The sequence below is a fragment of the Rhodnius prolixus genome, unplaced genomic scaffold (genome assembly GCF_049639745.1).
Source record: "Rhodnius prolixus isolate KJV_2025 unplaced genomic scaffold, Rpr scaffold_10, whole genome shotgun sequence".
Lineage (NCBI taxonomy): Eukaryota > Metazoa > Arthropoda > Insecta > Hemiptera > Reduviidae > Rhodnius > Rhodnius prolixus.
Genome location: NW_027411615.1, coordinates 9385452 through 9411234, shown reverse-complemented (window position 1 = coordinate 9411234; position 25783 = coordinate 9385452). Strand labels below are relative to the sequence as shown.

General features: G+C 35.0%; 1 protein-coding gene across 6 annotated transcripts in view; it reads left to right on the top strand.

Annotated features, from left to right (window-relative positions):
• The window catches only part of LOC141456711 (zinc finger protein rotund-like), a 601670-nt gene that overhangs the window by 167675 nt on the left and 408212 nt on the right, over positions 1-25783 (top strand). For all 6 annotated transcript variants that reach the window (XM_074132931.1, XM_074132932.1, XM_074132933.1 and 3 more), the window contains exon 2: positions 21023-21235. In XM_074132931.1, the coding sequence (XP_073989032.1) occupies positions 21023-21235 (213 nt within the window). The remainder of the gene's footprint in view (positions 1-21022; positions 21236-25783) is intronic.

Sequence of the window (25783 nt, the reverse complement as noted above, 5' to 3'; positions counted from 1 at the left end):
TTATATAGATTTTTCTGTGGCAAATGATGCCCAGAATTGCAGAGCCCGTAGTAACGGTAGTCTTATGCTGAAAACCCTGTATAGAATGTTGTTGCACTCGAAAAAATACAGATTATCAAATAAGCAAAGCTTTTGGGTTTGATGAAAAAACATGATGAAACAAAATAAAATTTAACAAGTTAATATGAAGAAAGACTAAATACACTTGAGTAGGATATCATAAATAAAAACTAGGACGAGCTAGTACCACTTGCGTCGTCAGCCTGTTCAGGCTATTTTGTGTGGGTACAATTGGCCACTTCGTCCTGTTAGGAGCCTTCAGGCTGTACGCCGAGTTAATCACTGCTTCCTATATTCATTTCTGTCTGAACAGGGATGTAAAATCTTTCTAAATCCTCCACATTGTGAAAATATGGTGGCTAATTCACTAGCGCTTCTCTCGTTGGATTTAAAAAAGATGCATTTCAATTCTCTTTACTTATTACATAAATGTTCGTGATAATTGACAAAGCATCTAATTCTCCTTTTTTTTAAATGTTATTTAGATTTATATTCACACATTTCTTTGGAATACCAATTTTTCAAATCCATGATCTAAAAATTCGAGGTTTTAATTATATACAATTATGCACATTTTTCGTCGTGCCATTTTAACATTGAAAGCTGCACAAAAATATGCAGAAGACTGCATAATGCACTACCAATTGGCCCAAGGAAGAATAGTTCAAATTTTATTATTTTTTCAATAAAATGCTATATAATGAGCAAACCATTCCATTCTTATCTGATCTGATAATATTTGGCTTTCATAGATTCTACTCTACTCCTTATCACAATTCTCGGATTTCACAGCTTTCAAGCATTACCTTATCGTCTGAATGATGTTACATATCTCTAATGTCACTAGAATCCCGTTTGTTGATTATTACTTGAAGTTGCTATTGTTAATAAGTAGATTTCATATTCTCAATTGACGTTTACGTTACGAGTCCTCTGGAACACATAAAAGTTGTTTTTACTAAATCCGTGTCTGTCCACCAAACTTGATACTAGATATAGCTGCACCCAAATTAGATAGACACTGTCGATGTTTTGACCGTTTAGTTAGCAGACTGTTCAGAGAGGACTTGAAGAAGTAATAACTCCTTTTTTACTCTGTAGAGTCGAACTCACAATTACATTAGCAATTCTGAACTTCATCTCCAAGAAACCTACACAATGTGTTTTGATTCATATAACTTCGTTAGCGATTAAGGCAGTCTTGAACTCTCATTCAGTCCTGAGGTTTCAGCCTACAAAGCCGAGCCGACAAAGAATAGCCTGCGTAGGTATTTTTCAGGAAGTGGCAGGAATAGCCATGTCAGAAAGGATGAAGAGCCTCATTTGGCCGAAAGGTTGTAGAAGATTATGCACATAATTATCTGCTGGAGAACGAAATGATTTAACGTTATTAAAACGTTTTATTACTATCAGTGTAAACAAACTTTTAAGGATAACTTAATTAGATTTTTTTATTCTAATGTTAATTACTTTGAAGTGTGCACATCAAAGTAAAAAATATGGAAAATCATTCATTATAAGAGAGAAATGTGTATTTTTTTAATTACAACTCGAGGATGTGAATGAACATATATTTTTTACAATTCTAATTAAGATTTGCATTAGTTAACTTTATTGCTTTTCATTACGGATGTAAACGACGACTATTTTATTTTTTTATTTCTTTAAAGTTTCACTGCTAACCCGATCGTTATAACTTTTAATCGTTACCAGTTCCAAGTTAATAACAATTTGGTTAAATTATCTTTAAAGAATTTAGAAATTTGTTTCTTGACTTTGATTTGTTACATTGTCTTTAGTTAAGTCAAACTCGTTTTAGATTTGATCTACTTTATTATTTATGTTGGATTTTATTTCTCTATTCATACAAATTAAATTTTGCTTATTTATATAAAGATGATCTCTGCTTGGCTCGTAATAAGTTTATTTTTGAGACAGATTGTAAGTGAAATAAAATATATTTTCTATCTTAATTGGCCATTATTTCACTAAATTTGGTAAAGAAAGTTCCAATTTCAATCTCTATTGATTGGAACATTTTTAATGGCTGTTTTATGCAGTAATTATTTAGCAATATTTTGTTTCCAAATTTGGATACTTCTAAAGCTCAAGTAACATCAATTTTCTAAATTCAGAAATCTATCTAACCTTCAGTGAGTGTCCTTTTTATCTAGAATCATAATTCATCTTACAATTACTGGAAAATTTAATATCGAATACTTGAGGGATGTTCTTTCACTAAAAACTCGTTACGCTTGAGTCAGTATCACTTGAACTCAGTGATTGAAAAGTACTTTTTTATTATTATTATTATTTAAGGCGCGTCAACATCTGAGATTTATTGGCGCCCAGAGTTTTTTTTTTTCAGTGCACCATCGGCCTCCGGACAGTGTTCTCTCGTTACAACACAACACTGTCCATCGCCGGATGTAAGAAGCTCCCTAGGGAGAGAAAATCTAAGGGTCAGCAGCTGGATTTGAACCCAGGACCTCCGCGGGGGAATCCAATACGCTAACCGCATAGTTAATCTCTTCCCTACGTGAAAAGTACTCTTCCCTCACTATATATAAATAAATAATTATTTTATATCCATTATCTCTCTCTCTGTAAAAAGTGTTATTATCAGAATTATCGAATTAAAACTTTGATGGTTAACAAAAGTTAAGTAAAATGATAAATATGGACTTTAAACTAAAATATCTTGACTTACAACTTCGCACAAGATTTAACTGGAGTCTACCACCAAACAAATACCGAAACCAAGTCGGGCCTACTAAAGTCTCAGACAAATCCTGTGATGAGACGAATGAAACCACTGTGCATCAGATTTACCAGATGTCTATCTTCAACTTTTACGCTTGTCCTGTGTGGACAGAGAAATTAAAACTGCCATAAATAAATCGCAGTTATCTCAGAAATTAAAGAACTACGATTCACCTTGAGAGCACCATAGTTAAAATGAAATTAACTAATGAAAAAGTGGAAATAAGAACTAGAAGTGCCCTCAATTGAAACCGTCTTTGCTAGGACAGCACCCATATTCTTAGAAGCTAGACAATATCACCAAGTTGGACTGGAAATTGACTGTAAACGACTTGCTACAAGATAACCAATTGATTCTTACCAGCACATTTCGTACAATATTTTGTAGTTAATTTTGTCAGGCGAAATACTGGGGAACAAAAAGGTATTTCTACTTCTTTGGAATCAAACGCGGGGTGATTGTTTTGTTCTCTAACTTTTTAATTAATGTACCCGATAATGAATAGGTTTTTCTGCACAATGCAGGACTCGAAACAGAAGAGTGAATTAGTATGAATTACTTTGACTGGATTGGACAGGTTTTCGAAGAAGACTAACCTTGAGTAATAGATCCATAAAAGTGAAAGTAAAAGTAATGTATACGGTTTCAGGAGAGTTTTAATCCAACTCCTGATCAAGTTTCGAAGATGACATGCTTGACTCAGATTTCTCTCAGTAACACATTAAACGAACTATCCGGCCAAGAATCGGGAAAATGAATCCAGATATGCAGCATATCTTAAGCTTTGTGGGCCTCGCCTTAAACCGCTCAGTATTTGTCCATGTTACTTCTTTCAAAAACGATTTAGACTCTGCCTTGAGTTAGCTAGATGAATTTGAGGTCGCTTCGAACACTGGAGTATTTGCATAATACGTTCTAGTACAAAGTATTAGATTATTAATCTATGCAGTCGTGCTGATTAGTGTAATTATAGATAGTACCGTTGCTACGTAGAGCTAAGGGTGGACTTCCTAATGAAAATTCGAGGAATGACAAAGCGTTATAAGAGAATTAAGCTACCGGAACAACACCATGACAGGCGTTCCTCTTCAAGAGAGTTAATAAAATACATAATAGTCGGCACCTAGGGTTACTAAGAAAAATTGCCTTGTCATTGGATCCCTGCTGGTCACTAGATCAACATGACCTGGCTTGAATTATTCTTCTAAATTAGATATATTTTAAAGGAAGCGAACAAGGAAAGCGTTTTTCTTTTATAGATCGTTGAGGTGAGTTGGACAAAACATTGGCCGCCATTGTGAGAGATATGCTGCGAGACTACTCAACCACATCCGCTTGAAAAAACTTAATCTAAGAATAAAATATTTGAAAAATAAAATTGCGAAAACTTTTCTTTTAGCTACAACCTTCTTCAATTTCTTTTATATTATTTATTTAAAATTTCAGCTATAAATGTCGGTCTAAACTACGCATTACTTATTGTATAAACAGGTAAATTTTAACCTCTTACATTTATCCATAAAAACGCTTTTGAAAAGCAGATATTCTTTTGGATTTGAGAACCATATTGATTTTAATGTATGATTCAACTCTTTCTGAGTTATCAACACGAAAAGCGCTCATAATTTTAATGGTATAAGATACTTAGAGAAATAGAAACTATGTTCTTTTGAACCTATCTGTTTCTTCGAATCCTAACCGGGTATATGGGTCAATGACCACGCACAAATAGAATTGAAATCGTGGCCTAAATTAAGGCCCAGTTACTTACTGCCAAGGGTGCCAATATCTGCTTCAACCATTTCTTGTAAGCTCTCCTTTTGTGTTTCAGATTAATTTTTAGCAAATTTATTTGTGGTATATTTAGAATTAGTCTGATAGTCATTAGAAAATGATTTGATTAAAAAGGCTTCAAAAGAGTGTTGCGACAGTTCGAAAAGTTTTAATGTAGTCAAATAGAGTTGCTGGCAATAGAACAAAAGATTCTGCGAATAGGCTAGCTGATGAGTATACTTGTTAATGAAGTATCTGAGAATCTTGAGGATTCACTTCGACTGCTTTACATTCGAGACCATCTCTGCCGCTTAAAAGATATCAGAGAAATTACTAATCAAAGAACTTATAATGAAGAAAGGCTTACGTTGGGTTAAGGCTTTCCGTATATTCCAGTGTACAGACTGGTACAACCTCATTTCTTGGCAGAAAGTAAGTAGATACGAGCAATAAAGTTGTTATCAGCTATTTGATGGCAAATCTGAAGCCAGAGATTTCGGTGGACATATTTGAATGATTTAAGTAAAGTAAAAGTAAAGTGATTGCCTACTTTTTTTCAGGCTGGCTTTACGTCGAACTACCAATTAGGTGTAGTGGACGGAGGGACTAGCAAACATACTTTACTGTAAATTTCTTTTATTAACCTTTAAATAAAAATCCAAGGCCTAAGACCGGGAATCGAACCCAGTACCACAGTACATATTAGCTTTACTGGCCTCGTCTATAACCGCTCGGCTATCGTGGCGTCTATTTGAATGATTAAAATTGAGGTCCCCGATTTTAGGGCTAGGTCAAGATTTCAATTTCCTAAATTTTTATTTAGTAAAGAATTTTTATTATTAAATTTCCTCCTTTGCATTATCCGGAAGTATGTTATCATAAATTTTGACAGAAAGTGGAACCTTTAATCATTTGCTAGTTAAAATGTAAAAGTATTTTTTAAAAATAACCAGTTACGATAGTAATTTCTGCAAGTATTTTGTCGGAAAGTAGTTTTTGCAAGGTAGAACTCGTGCGTAGAGGGAGGGCTTAACGTGCACTGACCTCATACATTCACTGCACGTGTATAACTCAATTCTTACTTCCTCTGCCTTCTTCATGTCCTGCTCTCCTGCAATGTACAACATTAAAATATAATGTGTTAATTGTTCACCTGTACCTTATAAACTAATACTCAGTTTGCAGTCTTAAAACTTTTCTAATAAATTCATTTCATTTTTCATTTAATGTTTAATTGAAAACAATAATAATTGAGCAAGTAAAAGGGAAAGTGCAATTACGTATTAAATCATAGAGTGATGACGCGTAGATCATGGGTTCGAATCCCAGTGCCAACTAGATTCTCTCTTCCTAGAAGCTTCCTAGATCTCCTGGTTTGGCCAGAGTTTCCTAAAAAGCATTGACCGACCAGTGATGAGTTCTAATCCTCTACTTATAATTCACTTCACTCTTGATTCGCATCGCCGATAAAGATCTTATGTTACATTTGTCTCAGATTACGCAAAAATATTTGGGCAAAAACAAAAATGGATTTTGATACCTTATCTAAAAGTTTTTTTCAGAATTTATATTAATTTAAAAACTTAAAAATTTTCTATTCAAATAAGCCTTTTCCGACTGTATAAAAGTACATGAATTTTTCATTAAATTTAAGACAATTTTTAAGAATCTATATTTTGAGTTGCAGTAGAAATGTAGTATTTGTTTTTTTAGTAGTATATTCACCTGTAGTAGTGGTATGTGTTTTACGTTTTTAAAAATATGAGTTTGTAACAGTAAGATGTATTTTTATTCTTTTCTTGTCTTTGTAAAATGAGTTTACGTTAAGCATTTTATTTTTTAAAGAAAGATTTTCAGTTATATTCTTTATATTTTTAATTCTTCTTTAATTTATCTTTGTTACAACTGCAATGTTTTAGAGAAGGTTATCATTTATAAATTAAGTTAAAAGTGTAAGTTTATTTTATCTTATTGATTGGCAACACAACTCTTTGTAACGACGTAATGTTTTATACAGTAAATAAATAAATAGAATAAAAAAACTTGAATCTATTTTTAAATCTTGTATTGAAGTTCACAAGTGCAACAACTGTTGCAACAAGAGAACGCGATACAAGATAAAAATATCAGGAATATGGATAGGAGAAGGCACCCAGCGCTGTCACTCCATTAACCTGCTCTTACAATACTGTTCTTATGAAGAGAGTAGATCGCGGGGCCATCTTCTCTTCAATCTCCTTAGAGGATTACCTGGTAATGTGGAAGAAGATAGGTGTTCTATGAGAGGGGTTAGGTTGAGCTCAGCTGTAGAGGAATGAAATTTGAAGAAACGAGTGTTAGCAAGATCTTTAACGAAAGGGATTTTGAGATCATTAATGATGGTGAGGTTAGATACATAGAACGGAGCATTAACTAGTTTCCGAAGTACGTATTTTTGACTGTAATGCCTGGAGGCGTAGTGAGTTGGAACGCTTTGTCGATCCCCATACTTCGATGCCGTATGACCAATTAGGTCGCAGTAGCAGAAGGTCGTTTTTGTCAAGTAGTCTGGCGAGAAGTTTTGTAGCGTTGGTTAGTTTTTTGTCTTTTCAGCCTAGTATGGGGATTGGCCGTAATTAGAATACAAAATGATTATATGTTTGTGGAAAAAATTTCTGCTGAAACAATGATAAAGTCAAATATGAGCGGGCAATATAAGATCTCTACCTCGGTTCTTTATGATGGACCTGAGGTATGATGAACCTGTTGTCCCTTTACGGTTTGCTGCAAGGTGATAAAGGGAGATTGTTTGGAAGAGTGAGGGTAAGCAAATGGCCAATGGAGTGTTGATATCCATATCTTCTCAGCACTTCCCGAGTCCAATCCTAAGGGTTACAAAAAAGAGGTGACTATGTCGAAGACACTTAGCTTCCAAGATGATGGGCGTTTCCGCGGAGTAATCTGCTTTACTTAGCTAATGCGTTCCTAAGAGGGCATTTAGATCTGCCACCTTCTTTTATGTTGCTTCTATTGATGGAGTTTGGTTTTAAATATTCATTCAGGAATAGATACGCCATTAAAGTGCCTAAAGGCAGTAGTTTGAAAGAAAAAATTTTAAGAAATGAGTTTTAGTAAGGTCGTTAATGAAAGGGATGTTGAGGACATTATGAATGGTGAGCTTAGAAATATAGAATGGAGCGTTAAGAAGTTTTCGAAGTATTTTTGACTAGTAATGGCTGGAAGCGCTTTAATTGATTAATAAATTTAAATTAATGAAAATAAAATTCAAATTGGATCTAGGACTCGTTTTAAAAAGAACAAAATAAAACAACAATAACACATAATTAATTCTGTTAACCCAGTCTTTGATTATTGGAGAAATAACATCAGTAAAAAGGTCTCTAATCTGTTAATTGTGAATCTACTTATAAATATGTGCGCAAAAAAATAAAATAAATACATTGTTATTTGCGTTAAAGATTATGGACAAGATAGCCAAGTAAAAACTCGACGGGGTATCAGGTTAGTGACCTTACGCAATCATAATTCGGTTATCAGCTGATTTTAGCACAACCATTGCTGATTTAAGAACAAATATCTAGGGGGGGTGCAGGATGTGTTTGTTAGCAATAAATATTATCTTATTTTTGGTGGACAAGATGGGATGATTCTGTAATAAGGCCTTCATCACGCAGAAACATTCTTATTGAATCTATATTTCTATATTATATTTAATTAATAAATATTTTATTTTTTTTTTGTTCGTTAAGTTCCAGCAATCTTAAAGCTTTAAGTAAAAATAATGACCACCTTTCTCTCCATCTCCATCTATCTAATAAAACAGGTAGAGTTGGCCGAGTTTATAATCTGGAATGAGACTCATATTTCTACCTATTTCTTTAAGAAGGCATCGCTCTCCTCGGCTTATTGGGGATAATCAGTTGAAAGATTTTTAATTAAGTAACGTTCCCTGTCAAACTATATTTATGGTATCAAGTTATTTATTAATCACATTTATAGAGAAGTTTACGTTATTTTTTATTTATTTTTATTTTTTAAGTTTTATATCCTTATTGTAGGTCATAAAATCGTTTTAAAAACCGGTAAAATAACTTGTTGATTTTTTTTTTTAGCTATAAATTTGCAAGTATAAATTTTGTTAAATTATAATTGAAGGTGGGATATTTCTAGTTCACTCTTTGAAGTGCATTGCCGCAACAAAGAATGTGAATTCTTTTCTACGAGGGTCGTTTGAAAAGTCCGTGCAAAGTCAGAGAGATAGCACTACTGGCGCGTATCGAGGTTATGTTTAGCTAGTAGCATCTCTTGGAAGAACACACACCAAGTTTCAGCCAGATCGGTCTATTTCTTTGTGTTTGGCATTCGTTTGAATCGAGGAAGTCGAGTGATTTTCAAAAAATGGACGAAAAAGAATTTCGTGTGTTGATTAAACACTACTTTATGAAAGGCAAAACGCCTCAAGAGACTAAAGAGAAGCTTGATAAACATTATGGTGACTCTGCACCTTCGATTAGAACAGTTTATAAGTGGTTTCAAAATTTTCGGTGTGGCCATATGGGCACAAGTGACGCTGAACGTTCTGGTCGCCCTGTTGAGGTTACTACTCCAGAAATCATTGATAAAATCCATGATATGGTGATGGATGACAGAAGAGTGAAGGTGCGTGAGATTGCTAGTGCTGTGGGCATCTCGAATGAACGGGTACATAATATTTTGCATCAACATTTGAACATGACAAAGCTATCCGCAAGATGGGTGCCGCGATTGCTCACGCTTGACCAAAAACGAAATCGTGTGAAGTGTTGCAAGGACGGTTTGCAGCTGTTCCAGAAGAATCCGCAGGACTTTAAGCATCGTTTCGTCACTGTAGATGAAACATGGATACATCACTACACTCCTGAGACCAAAGAACAATCTAAACAATGGGTTACCAAGGGGGAATCTGCGCCAAAATAGGCGAAGACAGTTCCTTCGGCCGGAAAGATTATGGCGACTGTCTTTTGGGATTCGCAAGGAATAATCCTCATCGAATATCTGGAAAAGGGTAAAACTATTACAGGTGCATATTATTCATCGTTATTGGACCGTTTGAAAACCGAGCTGCAAGAAAAACGCCCACGATTGGCCCACAAAAAAGTCCTTTTCCATCACGACAACGCACCAGCTCACACCTCAGCAGTTGTGGTCGCAAAATTAAAGGAAATAGGGTTCCAACTCGTTTCACATCCCCCCTATTCTCCAGACTTGGCTCCCTCGGACTACTATTTGTTCCCCAATATGAAGAAATGGCTGGCGGGAAAAAGATTTTATTCAAATGAGGAGGTGATTGCAGAAACGAATGGCTATTTTTCAGACTTGGACAAATCCTATTATTCGGAAGGGATCAACAAACTAGAGCAGCGTTGGACGAAGTGTATAAGCCTAAAAGGAGACTATGTTGAAAAATAAAAAAGGTTTACCCCAAAAAATTAAGTAGTTTTTATTTTTGCACGGACTTTTCAAACGACCCTCGTATATATAACGGAAAAAAAATATAAAAGTCATTTCATTGCAACCCAATTTAATATCAAACATACTCTGGGTTTGACGAACATATTCGTCATCACTTAATTTGCACGACGCACCTAGGGGACAGATTTTCCAACAAGGCCAAAACAGTTAACTGGTTAAAGCTTTGTATGGTAAATGCTTACTTATAAATGCACCAATTTTATTTTAGAATTATTTTCCTGAAAAAATTATTTTAAATAAAGACATTTCTACATAGTTTATTTAAGTAAACCATTTTTTACAGTGATGGTTCTTTACTTATTTTCTCGAAAACCAACTCTGATTTTATTAAGCTTGGTATAAACAGTACAGAATTTAAGCTAAGCAAAAGATATCTTGAAGAGTGAGCTCTTATAAGTCGACTACTAGTAGTGAATAGTATTGACAAAAGAAAGAAATGTGTTAGGAGCTCCTACAAGGTTGTGTTTTCCTGATCTTCACAGCACTGACAAGAAAAAGTAGATAGTTTAGTGTTGGGTGGCCCCCTACACAGTTGGGTTATACAGCCAGCGCATACACCAGAATGTTTTCAAGACTTATAAGCTCCCCCTCCCCCAACATCTAGCGCTCCTTGTCACTTAACTGTGCGCTCTCTCTCCTGTAAAGGTCATCCACGTAATCATTTTGACTATAGTATTTATTATTCCTTAACTTTTGAATTATTTTTTATTTTTTTAAATTTAATTTATACAATTACAGTAGCTAAATGAATAACTATAATAAATGAAACCCGTCTTACTTTTGAACTTCGTGTAACCAACCGTACAGCTACTACATGACTGGTGGCTATAAAATATATTTCTTTAAATCTAGTAAACTTTACAATTCTAAAGCCATTAGTCTTACTTTGTAAGTCTTACAGTGTGTCTATAACTCCTGCCAACATTACTTTTTACTCTATTTTTATAAGATTTAACGATCAATTATCTTTTTATTAAGTACAGGTGTTTTATTTTTACCGTTTTAATTTAATATCGTACGCTGTAAGCATTATTTTTACCTACTGCATTTACCTGAAATTTAATTTATATTAAACATTACTTTCTACGTTTACACATTAAACATATTCGTAATTACTTTAACGCCTTGTTTACAAGGAAAGCCAAAAAAACAAAGTGCAACGCTCTATGGACGATTAAGAAAAGACTTGGGAATTGGTAGACTTAATCACGCGTCCAAAACTCAGTATTTGAACAATTCTACGTCGTGCCCTGAGACGTTGTGTCATTGATAGCTCCTTCGACTATAACTTTGATGGATGGTCACTGTAGAATCTGCTTTCTATCATAATCTCTTGGTTAAAATCAAATTCGATGATTCCATGGAATTCAGAAACTTCGCAAGGTGGACTTACTTCCTCCAGTGTTTCGGAATATTCACTTCGTGAATGATACTTCAGCTGTGGTGAGTTTCCTGAAAAGCAACCCAAGTTTCACTTAGATTGGCTTACAGTTTTCCCTCAGTTTCTGGCGAGTGGTAAACTAGTGGCTGGAAACATAGTGGAGCGGCGAGCAAAGCGGCGATGATAGTTGCTTCAGAACAAAGAACAAAGTTTAGTCGCCTTTCCCCTTTCGACGAAACAAGATGAAGGAACTATTTCTATATGAAAATTCTTCCTTTAAAATTTGGTATTTACAAAAGCTTAGTAACAGGAGCTGCAGTGTACATGATATAAACAGGACTAGACATGTACATGGTGAATTCCATCACTTGTACCAACAACTTGGGGAGCATCCTGGCAAGTTTCATGCGTATTTTCGAATGTCTGTTTCAACATTTGATTACATACTAACCTGTGTTGAAGGCATGTTAATCAAGGGCGAATTTCCAATTGTAACCCCATTAATCCTGTCCCATTTCTTACCCAACACAAATCGGTTGTGATGTAGAGGATCCTTTTGGTCCCACAGAGGTTTATTTTAAAAAAACTACACCAATAAATGCAGCAATATCTATTTCAACATTGTAAATTGAGCGCGATGAGAGCGAAGAAATCAAACATGTCACAACACGTTGCTCTACTCTCTCTCTTGGTAGCGTTGCTCTATCTTCGCTTTGCTCCCCACTATGCACGGTCCCATATGTTAACTTGTTTGTTTTCGCCGCTTTGCTCTTCGCTATCATCGCCGCTTTGCTCGCCGCTCCACTATGTTTCCAGCCTAATGCACCCAGCTCCTAGTATACTTACACCTTAAAGATATTATCTTTGTAATCTGATAGTTCAACTGATTTGTTCAAAAGTCTCCTTTCACATTAGTGAACCCATTGGCCAATTCTGGAGCACCATTTACTTCTTAAGAAAGCAATGGGGACCCACTGAGGACTTGGATATGAGGTCTAGTCCTACTCAGTAGATGATTTAGAAAGATGTGAGTGGCGACAAGCTATTAGATTTCAATTTAGAATTCAGTAGAGATCTAGTAAATCAACCAATGACAAATACTTTTTATAGTTCAATCTCCATGCAGTTCTATAGGTTGCTATTCACCAGTCAGCCCGTTGTTATGAAAGAAACTTCAACCATAATTGAAGAAGGAAGTCAGTAGATAATGAAAGGTTCCCTGTGTTCTCTCTCACATCGTATCCCCTCACAGTTCACCTCCTAGTATGGAATTGTTAGAACAAATCGGTAATTCGTGTGAGGTAGAGTCCGCTCGCTGTACGTGTGTGGGTTGGAATTGTCACATGACATTGTAGCCAGTTGTTTGCCAGTCAGTAGCCAGCGTGGTCGCTCTAAGTGTTTTGCTCCCATTATTATATATATAATGTACTCTATAAACACGTAGTGAAACAGCTCCACGACCGCGACTAATAATGCCTGTAATTTTGACGTGGATTTTAGCCGTTTTATAAACTTTATACTTTATATATTTATTTATAAATAATAATAAAGTTAAAAAGGTTTACAATGGAAATTATTATTATTAAATTTAATTTCAGCTGCCTTAACTTGCCGCTCGAAGGTTCACAACATCACGGTTGGCGGCTAAGAAACAGGAAAAGGAATTTGATGGAATTTCGATCTTTAATAACCATTAAATAAAATCTAAGATCAGACCCGGGAATCGAACCCCGTACAGCACAAATACATCTTATCTTTGCGAGCAGCGCTTCTAACCGCTCGGCTACCGTGGCGCCTAATTAGTGTGTCTGTAAAAGTAGATAATGTGCAATTAACAAAAAAATGAACCAACAGGCTGTGCCAATGAATAATGTTGAAATTTAATGACTGTTCAACTGGTTTGAATCGTGTTCCTTACATCAAATAACTTTAAATATTTATTAAAAAAATCAATGAAACTGATTTTCTTTCTAAAAAACAACCATTCTGTTCTTCAATCAAACGAATCGGAACTATTTTATCTGAATAGTTTATATTTATTTCACAAAATTATTATGTAATAATTATTAAGGTAATTTGATTTTTCAAGCTACTCTGTAAATGATTAAATAATATAATGTTGAATGTTGGATGGTATAGTGAAATATTATGGAACGGGCGTTAAATCGGCCGCGAGGGTCCAAACTACTTCACGCTTATTTCATACCAATTTCGGGTTAGCTTAAAATCTGATCTGTACAGTTCACTGTAAGTTCACTAAGTTGTTCTATAAATAGATAATAATAATACTTGATAAGTTTATCTTTTTCGTCTATGATTAGAGATAAATAGACGGATAAAATTATCATTAGTTGAACACATTGGTGTTTCAAAAATATAATTTGGTCCGTGTTCAAGAAGTGTTCAGGTCTTTTTATTTTCTTAATTGAAAATTATTATTTAATTATGTTAACAGCATAATATTTATCTTATTTGCTGTTTCATCCAGTTCTGAAAACTATCCATACATCGCGTTTTTACTATATTGTTATTGTTAAGAAGATAAAAGTTAGGATTGAACTAGCGAAGATTCGGTCAAAATGAAAAACAACAACGCCGTCTTTACGCCAACGTTTCCTCAAATTTACTGACTTCCTCAGGGCGTGGTTATGTGGGTTGTTAAAGATGGAGTTATTGTTTGTTTATTTTGATCGAATCCTCGCTATTCAATCCTAACTATTAATAGTTTGTGGTCACTAAAAGTTAATACAAATTCATATGTTAAAATTATAGTTTTACCAAAAGTAAAAGAAAATTGCGATCATGCAGAGTTTTGAATCCGAGTTTTTAACACAAATATCCGGTTTATAAAAAAATCCATTTTGATAGTAATGACTCCAATTTTGGTTAAAAATGGAAAGATCATCATAAAAAATAAAGCATTGACGGAATCAATGGTCGCCTTTGAGTAAAAAAATCTTGCTGCTACAAAACAAGCGAGTAAATAATCAAAATGGTACATCAAAATGGATCGGAAACCGTTTTTTTTTTTTAAATTTTTTTTAAACATATTATTTATTATGTGCCACATTTATAAATCATAGCCAAAAAAGTTCTAGAATCTAGAAAAGATTAACAAACTAACGGAGGCAATTTCACTTAAGCGTGATTTCAACTTCCTAAATAATATCACTTTTTCCGTCACAATAATGGTTACCAAAAAGAAATACCAAAAACGAGACAGTAGATAATTTGTCTAAATGAAGTAAAATTGATTTATTAATGAATATAAAGTAGATATGTAAATTATTCATGTAAAGTGCTCATCCATTACCGATAAATAGTTGGGTGCCAGTAAGAAAGATAACTTCCTTGCCACTTAGAACTGGATCCGTTCTAATTTAGTGCAGATATTAATTATAAATATAGATATACATATGGTAGATTTAATGTAGGTAACTTCTGATTAATTATTACGTTAGTTTTTGTTTTTGTTAATTTTTATACTACAACTGATGCATTATTTTTATTTTATTATTTTCTTAAATACATAAATAACGGTGCATTCAGGACTCTCCGTTCTTAGTTCACAGTCTTGGAGGTCGTGGCGTTAGAGATTCAGATTGGCTTATTAGCTCTAGGAGAAAAACAAAAAATAAAATGCCTTGTGAACTGAGTTCAAGGTGTTCTAGAACCGAGAATTTATCTCAGGGATTCATTATAGGAGAGCTGCCTTGGAGGAAGCCAAGGATAAAAAGAAAGTGAGACCCATCTGGTCAATCGGAGGACGCGAAATTATTTTATTATACGAGGTTTGGCTATTAAATAACGAGACTGATGCTGCCACAGAAGAACTATCGACCTAACGACCGACAGCTGTGCAGCGTAAAGCCTTCTCTTTCGAATGCAGCGTCTCACACGTGTTTGAAGAGAAATCTGTCTGACCGGAACCGTCGTTGGTGTAAGAGGTGTTAGTTTCGTTTTGCCGAAAACATGATACTACACATGTAGTAGAGCAATGAATTGTCGTGAAATTTCACATGAAACTGGGTAAAACCTCTACTGAAACTTTTATTAAAAGAAGTTTATGGCGATGAATGTTAATCACGTGCGCGATTTTTTGAGTGGTTCAAGCGTTTCCAAGATGGCCGTGAAGACGTTGGAGATGATGACCGCCCAGGTCGCCCTTCCACGTCCAAAACGGATGAAAATATCGATTATAATTAATCAACATTACTACCGTGAGGTGCTTGCTCAACTCCGTATAAAGAGTAAGGAACAAACGACCCGATTTGTGAAAGAACAAGTCACGGGTTCTCCATCAAGACAACGCGCCGGCTCACACTGCATTGTCTGTTAAGACGTTTCTATTTAAGTACAACATCCCAGTTTTAGGCCATCCACCTTATTCGCCTGACCTGGCCCCATGTGACTTTTATCTGTTCCCTAAAGTCAAATCTGCATTAAAAGGAACACGATTTCAGTCCTTTGAAGCTGTGAAAGAAAAAGCGGCACGCGTCATGCAGGAGCTCAAAGAAAAAGACTTCCAGCACTGTTTCGAACAATGGTAAGTTCGCAATGGAGCGTTGTAGGGATAGGGGAGGGGTGTATATTGAAGGTGATAATAAATAAATATGTATAAATTTAAAATAAAATGTTTTATAACAATTGTCTCGTTATTTAATAGCCACACCTCGTATTATCCAGTTTCTTAACAGGTACGGCGGATATTTCGCCTTGAACCTTAACAGGATAGGGAAGAAAAAAAGGATCTTTATTAAGATCCTGGCTGTAAATTGCAATAAACTAAACTTTCAGCACTTATTCTGAAACTTCATAGTAGGTACTTATTGATTAAAATAATGAAACAAAAGAAACACTCCTTAACCCAAAAAAGGTTTAACAAGAATTAAAATCGCATAAATCCAGTCGACGAAGACATGGGAGTTGACGATTCGTAACAACTCACTGATTTAAATGAAAAGAAACTGATATTCACATAATTGTTTTTAAAAAGAGCTGTAATTATGAAAAATCTTATTTTTACTTAGGAGCTTCAAAGTCTACTGCCTCGCAAGAATAAGAGAAGTCTGATTGGTGGTTGTAGGGGAATATTGAAAGTGCTGTAGATGAGTGGGACGCCCCGTAAAAATACGGTCCTCGATTTCATCCATACTATTTTTTTAAACTGTGTGATCAGGAATAACAGGAACTTTAGAGCAGAAGTTTGGCCGAATGACACTGGAGAGTATCGCTGTTTCGCTAGAGCACAGTGACAAACTTCGTCAAAGACGAGCATCATTTGCAAACAAGAAGTAGATGTGTAGCCAGCGGATGGCAATATTTCGGAAGAAACGAACCACTTTACGCACTAATCACCTAAATAAATATTATGTATGCAAAGAGGACAGAACTTATCATAACAGAATAGGCCAAACTATGAGAATCTTTTAGAAGACTAGAAGATACGGCACTAAAAAAATGCATTTTAGTAACAATTTTTTTTATCTCTTCTGAGATGACTTCAAACTGGTAGATCCTTGAAAAAAGCATTTATTCTTTTAAATACCTTTCTCTTGCAATTTTATCTTGAAGCTGCTGCTCTTTTCTCTCTTTAGAAATATTTAACTCTATCTTAAGAAAACATTCAGTAATAACTTAATAGGAAATGTTTGACAGTTGGTAGTTTTACTCTTTTTTTAGTTAAAGTAATTAATGCTCTCTGGACCATTAGGTTAGAGTATCTGGTGAACTGGAAGTCAATTAGGAAGCCCAAAAGAAATATTTTATACAAAACAGGTTTCTGTGTTTTTTGAAAGTAATGAATATTGGGAATCTAAAATAACTGTATTGTTATAAATTTCTACTTTGGCTTCTCGATAAACTAGATTCTGGACTAATCCAGATTGAATTAATATGCATGTTGTGAAGTCACAAATCTTACGGCGCTTTTTTAAAAGAAACAAAACTGTCTTAACAGCGAAAGCCTGTTAAAAGCACAAACTGGCTTTCTTTTATCATTTATAACGAAGAATTTTAAGACTTCTAGCTGCCAGTTCATTTTGGAAAAGATTTTTTAAAAAAATTGTATTTTTACAATTTTTATAGAATAACATTTTTAGAATGGTTTCTTGAAAAAGGATATGAAGCTTGGCTTGTCCTGAATGAATTGTTTTCTTAGGCTGGAAACATAGTGGAGCGGCGAGCAAAGCGGCGATGATAGTTGCTTCAGATCAAAGAGAGCGACGAGCAGCGAGCAAAGAGTCGCACGCACATAGTGACGAGTTTAGTCGCGTTCTCCTTTTGACGAAACAAGATGGAGGAACTATTTTTATATGAAAATTCTTCGTTAAAACTTTGGTATTTACAGCAGCTTAGTAGTAGGAGCTGCAGTGTACATGATATAAACAGGACTAGACATGAACTTGGTGAATTCCATCACTTGTACCAACAACTTCGGGAGCATCCTGGCAAGTTTCACCCGTATTTTCGAATGTCTATATCAACATTTGATTACATATTAACCAGTGTTGAAGGCATGTTAATCAAGAAAAGACCGAATTTCAACCCCATTAATCCTGTTCCATTCCTTATCCAACACAAATCGGTTGTGATGTAGAGGATCCTTTTGGTCCTACAGAGGTTTATTTAAAAAAACTACACCAATAAATGCACCAATATCCATTTCAACATTGAAAATTGAGCGCGATAAGAGCGAAGAAATCAAACATGTCGCAACGCTTTGCTCTATCTTCGCTTTACTCCCCATAAGTATGCGCGGTCCCATATGTTAACTTGTTTTCGCCGCTTTGCTGTTCGCTATCATCGCCTCTTTGCTCGCCGCTTCACTATGTTTCCAGCCTTAGCAACGCTATCCTCTTTGTTCTTCGTAGAATGTTGAGAAGTGAATTATTTAACTGTGGTAATAAAACAAAATAAGAAGAAAAAAGAACGATAGAAATTAATGAAAATGACCAAAATTCAGCTCGTTGCAAATCTAACATATTTTTTACCAATGTACTGAAGACCCATTGGACGGATCGTCCCAGATCTGATATTTTTAATTTCTCTTACTGATGGTAATAGTATAAGTTTAAACAATATAACAATATCTTTACCAGTAATTCAGTAATTCAAAACATTTTTTTATCCTTGCCCTAAATTAACTAACTCTGCAAATTTTCTTCTTGTACAAGGGTTTGTAAAAAACGCCTATAATACAAAACTTACATAAAACTTTTAGACTTAATGAACAAGGTAATCTAATGTACACAATTCAATTTAAGCCTACTTAGCCTTTAGCGAGTAGCCTTTTCGGCTAATTAGAGTTGATCTTCTGAGTTGTTGAATCGATTACAGCTTCCAACTCTTGTACAATAAATCATTATTCCTGTTGGTTTAGTTTTTTGTTTTTAATTGGTGATTCGTTCATTTAAATTTTTTGAAATTTAAGCCTAAATTTAGTACAAAATTAGCTTAATTCATACGAATTAACTTCCTTGATGATTGATTAGTATGTACTACAAGTCACTATTCGCCAAAATCAATTGGTTTTTGAAATTGAATGATATTACTTTTTTGTTTTAAGTGGTAGAACTAGTTCAGAAGAACCTTTCAAAGTTTACGAACAGATCATACATCAATGTAAATAGGTCTATTAAATTGGTATATGTTTAGAGAAGACATCCCATCGTTAGTAAGTTCTCAATCAACTGTAAGTAAACAGCCTTAGGCTTGATGTATCCAATTTCTTTGTATGTAGCTGAGCCTGTATACAATATTAAGTAGTATTTTTGGTTTCTTAATAAGATAGATTTCATTATGTATAACTTATTTAAATTAGCGCTATTATTAATTATTTGCTGTCCAAAATTTTTAGTTTGTTGTTTAATTAGAAGAATCTAATTGGTTTGGAACGATTTTTGCGTATAGATTTAATGTAATCTCGTTAAAAGATCGTATTTTATTAGATCTTTATAAGATCACGAAGTATTTCGAGATATTGCTGCTAATAAGTTTCAAGATGGAGTGATTATAGATTCATTCAAAAATAGTTAAGACTATTGTAAGAGAAGTTATGCTATTATTTTGTGAAACATAATTTACATGTCCAGCAAGGCTAAGATAGGTTATATTGCGATTGTTAGATTTGAATTTTCTAGATTAAAATTTCAACATTTTATTGGCATTAATTTTCAAGAACTTGATTTAAAGTGTTACGCATGTGTATCCGCAGTAAACACTTCCGGTAATTCAGATAATCACCCAAATATGATGCAGAATACACCTAGTAAAAGGGGAAAGATTTGTGCGTTTTGAAGAGAGACCAGAATACGTATCATTTTATTGCCGTTTGTCCCAAGTTCTGAGTGGTTTTCGGCGGAACTGTAGTGGTTTTCGGCGGAAATGCAGTGGTTTTTGGCGGAAATGGTCAGGACTCAGTTTCTATTGTGTCTCAATGGTAACGACTGGCAGGGCATTATACAATTATACAATATTAGCACTAAAGTATAGGATGGAATTAGTTTTTGAGTTCAATTATTGAAGTAAGTTTAAGTTCAGAAGAATTTGTATTATTTTAATGTTTATCTTTAATTTTTTTATATGTTAAGGGAGACTTTTGTCTTAGTATTAGCAACATCTCGGCAGACGGACTGATGTCCATGCCTATATTGTTTGTAATGATATACAATAATATTATTTTATGTATATAGAATTGTTAATAAACATTATTATTATTAATATTTTTTAATGATTTAAGGCGCGTCATCATCTAAGGTTATTGGCGCTCGGAGCTTTTTCCAGTGCACTGCCGGCCTCCGGACAGTGTCCTCTCGTTGCAGACAACACTGTCCATCACCGGACAGTGAGCTGTAAGAAGCTCCTAGGAAGAGAAAATCTAAGGGTCAGCTGCTGGATTCGAACCCGGGATCTCCGCGTGGGAATCCGATACGCCAACCGCATAGCTAATCCCTTCCCTTATTATTATTATTATTATTATTAGTACTTCCAGTACATTTTTTTTTACGCCGAGTTGTTTGCTCGCTCTTTGTCTAAATCGCTGGTGGACCTGGAGCTACCCTGGTGCTGGAACTGGAGCTACTTCGGTCCTGAAACTGCTCTAAAATAATTCTCACTAGCATATTCTCTCACAGCTCCACAGTCCGGTGATGGATATGAGAGGGCACTGTCCGGAGGAAGGCAATCTGGTCGCCAATTATATGTTCATTTGCCTTTCATAAATAAACAAATAAAATGTATTTATATGATAAATATTATGGTAGACCGTATACTAAAATGGTATCTAGATATCCGCATTCGGTAGACTTGAATTATCAACTTCGGTTGACAAACTTGGCTGGATTTCTTTTAGCCGCCTAAAACCACCTTCCTGTCTAAAAAAAATTTGTCCACATTACGTGCTGTGTCTGTGTGAGTACAAGTGAAGGAAGTATTGTGTATAAAGTGATTAAAAATTTTAGTTACCATGTAAAATGCATACATTATTCATAGACGTAATAAATATTATTTATTTTTTTGTTTTTATTTTGCAGAAAGGCGGTCTGGTGTGGGGCGGAGGAGAAGGTGGCGGCGGGTCCGGAGGTACTGCCTCCGTGGGGCCGACCAACAGCCGTTGTGGTGCCGGGCCCGCCCCACAACAAGGACAGGGCCTGGTACATTGGATGTCCGTCATGGCAGAGCACATGAACACCGTCGCCGCACACGATTCAACACCTGTCCATTATATGTGGAACGGAGGAGTCGAGGTATTTATTATATATGCCTACCTTTCTTCTATCTCACTTTATTTATTTATTTAATCATTTATTTTGTCTTTGTCTTGTCCTAACAATCGCTTCTTTTACCTCATTTATAGCCTCTAAATTACCTCTCCCTTGTTTGAGGTGATTTAGCAATAAAAATACTTTAATGTTGGAACAAGACAAAAAATAAAACAAATTATAATAAATAATAAACGCTTTAAAACGCTCGAGTTCCTCAGTTTTTTTTAAGAAAATATTTCCCAATTAACTGCAAGCAAGGCTGATATATTGACTTCTGTTTTAGGACTCTTAAGTTGACCTTGTTTTTATACAGCAATTTTGTAAATAGGTTTGTAGGTCAATTAAAAGAATTCAAAGTGACTTGAAAGCGTAGACATGTGGGATGTGGTATTAATCGCTTAAAAGAGGTGCGAATACAAAATGAAACTTTAAAATTAAGTCCCAGAAATTTGAAATTTAAAGCCACTCTTCTATTTTTGTTTGAGATTTCTTTTTATTGAAACACTATTGGTAGGTAAGGTTTGTATTATCAAAGAGAAGGTATTTCCGAATACTTTGGTACATTGTACAATTACTTCCTCCAAGTAATTGCTATAAGCGCTTTCAGAAATGGAAAGCAATTTAGATTAAAAACTGTCCATTAACTGTTTGGTGTTGATCTTTAAAGCAGAAGCTCCGAAATTCCTTCATTCTAGATTTTATAGTATTTTGGAGATTAGATTATTTTTCCTCTTTAAATTTATCAAGATACCACAGATATTCTGGACCCACCCATGAAAGTCGGCGTTGCTGTTAATGACAGTTTATTCATGTATATAATATCGAAGATTGAAAACCCAGCTTTATTTTCCGAATTCGATCAGAGCAAGACATGTGAAATCATCAATTTTCTCCAATACAGACTATTTTTTTTCTCCCGCATAGACCCAACATAAGACAGTCTAAGGATTCATTTATTGTCCTTGCAAATAATTTGAATCAAAATGGATTTCAGAGTTCAATTGCAAACAGAATTCCACATTTTGGCTGCTTTACTGCCTCCTGTGCTTTACTTTCTCTATTTTTGTGTTTGAAATCAGTATTTTTGGTGAAGGTCTTGATAACGCGTCTTTTGCAGAATGTGTGCCTTCATCAGTGGCTGATATGATACGCGGACCTGTGCTATCTATCACAGTAAAATGATCCTAACAAAGGTTACAACACTATTGGTTACAACCAGGTAATACAAATACACAAGAAACTTCAACATCATAATATAATAACAATATAAACAAAACTCAATCAAGAAGGCAGTGGCAGGCTTCTCACCTGATTGTAACCCCCGACAGAATGCAACCTCCACCTTGATATTATACTAATCACGTTGCAACCAAGTTAAGGTTTCTTAGATTTTAGGTTATAGTTATTATTCAATTCTAATAACACTTTCGTCAATACATGATTATTTTTAAATAATATTTAACATTAACATTAACTAGAATTTCGAGCTTCAGTTTGGAATTTCTGTTTTGTGTTTTAATCGATCGCATTATCAAAAGAATAATGCGCGTGCGATTATGCGTGACGACACGAAGGCCAACAAAGTAATAACGCGTGTCCCTCTTTTTAAAAACCAACACACAAATACTCGCTAGTGGTCTGTAGGTCTGTAATCCTAAGGTAGCATAACCAAGTTTGTATAAATTAAAATATTTTTTTGTAGTTTTTTTTTTTTAATATTTAATTTGTCGGAATATTATCATTATCATTTATCAATACTATTAGAAAAATAATAAATAGTGACCACGCCCACTTGGTGTCGCCCCGCCTTCTGGCCTCCTCTAATCAGGGCCTATCATAATTTGTTCACTATATAATTTTAATTTTATTTTAATAAAGTATGTGAATAAATTTAGATACTTTTTTATTTGTTTTACAATTTTTATTTATGATTTACTTAAGGCTGGAATTTTATTGGCCAAAATATGTTCTTGGTTATGCCTTATAGATCTCGCAGTCCACTCTTAAAGGATTTGCTGCCCCAAAAAGATGTCTACTTTTATCTTTAGAAGACAGACTCCTTGGTAAACAGATGTATGAATTGTAACGTTATATTTGGCGGGTATCCACAGTACTACAATATTATATATATATTGAATTAATGGAGACTTTTCCCTAGTGGTTTTGTATGATCTGAGTATACTTCATTGAAGACAGGTGAAATCATTGAAGATTTCGAGAATTCAGATCACCAACTGTTTCATTATTAAGTTTCAACCTTAGAAATTCTAAATACTTTAATTACGAGGGTCGTTTGAAAAGTCCGTGCAAAAATAAAAACTACTTAATTTTTTGGGGTAAACCTTTTTTATTTTTCAACATAGTCTCCTTTTAGGCTTATACACTTCGTCCAACGCTGCTCTAGTTTGTTGATCCCTTCCGAATAATAGGATTTGTCCAAGTCTGAAAAATAGCCATTCGTTTCTTGCAATCACCTCCTCGTTTGAATAAAATCTTTTTCCCGCCAGCCATTTCTTCATATTGGGGAACAAATAGTAGTCCGAGGGAGCCAAGTCTGGAGAATAGGGGGGATGTGAAACGAGTTGGAACCCTATTTCCATTAATTTTGCGACCACAACTGCTGAGGTGTGAGCTGGTGCGTTGTCGTGATGGAAAAGGACTTTTTTGTGGGCCAATCGTGGGCGTTTTTCTTGCAGCTCGGTTTTCAAACGGTCCAATAACGATGAATAATATGCACCTGTAATAGTTTTACCCTTTTCCAGATAGTCGATGAGGATTATTCCTTGCGAATCCCAAAAGACAGTCGCCATAATCTTTCCGGCCGAAGGAACGGTCTTCGCCTATTTTGGCGCAGATTCCCCCTTGGTAACCCATTGTTTAGATTGTTTTTTGGTCTCAGGAGTGTAGTGATGTATCCATGTTTCATCCACAGTGACGAAACGACGCTTAAAGTCCTGCGGATTCTTCTGGAACAGCTGCAAACCGTCCTTGCAACACTTCACACGATTTCGTTTTTGGTCAAGCGTGAGCAATCGCGGCACCCATCTTGCGGATAGCTTTGTCATGTCCAAATGTTGATGCAAAATATTATGTACCCGTTCATTCGAGATGCCCACAGCACTAGCAATCTCACGCACCTTCACTCTTCTGTTATCCATCACCATATCATGGATTTTATCAATGATTTCTGGAGTAGTAACCTCAACAGGGCGTCCAGAACGTTCAGCGTCACTTGTGCCCATATGGCCACTCAGAAAATTTTGAAACCACTTATAAACTGTTCTAATCGAAGGTGCAGAGTCACCATAATGTTTATCAAGCTTCTCTTTAGTCTCCTGAGGCGTTTTGCCTTTCATAAAGTAGTGTTTAATCAACACACGAAATTCTTTTTCGTCCATTTTTTGAAAATCACTCGACTTCCTCGATTCAAACGAATGCCAAACACAGAGAAATAGACCGATCTGGCCGAAACTTGGTGTGTGTTCTTCCAAGAGATGCTACTAACTAAACATAACCTCGATACGCGCCATTGGTGCTATCTATCTGACTTTGCACGGACTTTTCAAACGACCCTCGTAGATAGATAATTAAAATCCGAAAATCCGTAATGTGTACATCTTTCTTTTCTGGCTGCTGGCTTGGAACTTACGATTGACTTGTTAGTTCTGGACTATTTGAGTGTTAAGTTTCTTAAGTTAGTCTCTTGTTTCTCTTGAAGGTTAAAATCAGGCAAGGCACTAACTTGAACGGGAAACAGACTATAATCTCTTTCACCGTTAACCTGATCAAACTAAAGATCAATGTTTCTTAAGTTAGTCTCTTGTTTCTCTTGAGGGTTGCAAATCAGGAAAGGCACTAACTTGAACGGGAAACAGACTATAATCTCTTTTTCACCGCTAACCTGATCCAACCAAAGATCAAATCTAATCTTCTCTCATACCGAAAAATGTTCTTTAGCTTAACAAATGTTTTTTCTTGCATCTAACAAACCCAAAAACATAGATCTGAAAACCAATCACTAGATTCTGAAAGGTATCCATGAAAAATGCAGTCAATTTTAGACTGCAGACAAACAACAGAGATTATCCATTAAGATCCACCATACATGTTACTTAACAACACCATTTTGAGATTTGTTTGTTGAATAAGTTTGAGTAAGCACAAAACATTGCTCTCTGAAACTACTATTTTTGTGTCGGAGGTAGGTAACAAAATCTGTTGGTGATAAAACTATTTTAGATTATAGATCTTTTGATCGGCAAGACAATGCTATTACACCCATTATGCTCGTTGTGCCATAACTCTGCAAGTTATTGGTACCATAATCATGCCGAACAATTTAGATTTGCAGGTTGAGTTGTTATTTCCTCTGAGAATAGTTACGTTATCTTAGATTAGTTTAACTGCCTCCAATTAATGTACAGCCTCTTTGTAATTTTGTTTTTGCCATTAAATGCAAATTGGTTACTAAGTGCGAGATTGCTTTTAAAGCTTTAACTGAATTGAAAATTCAAAATAAAACTTCAGGCT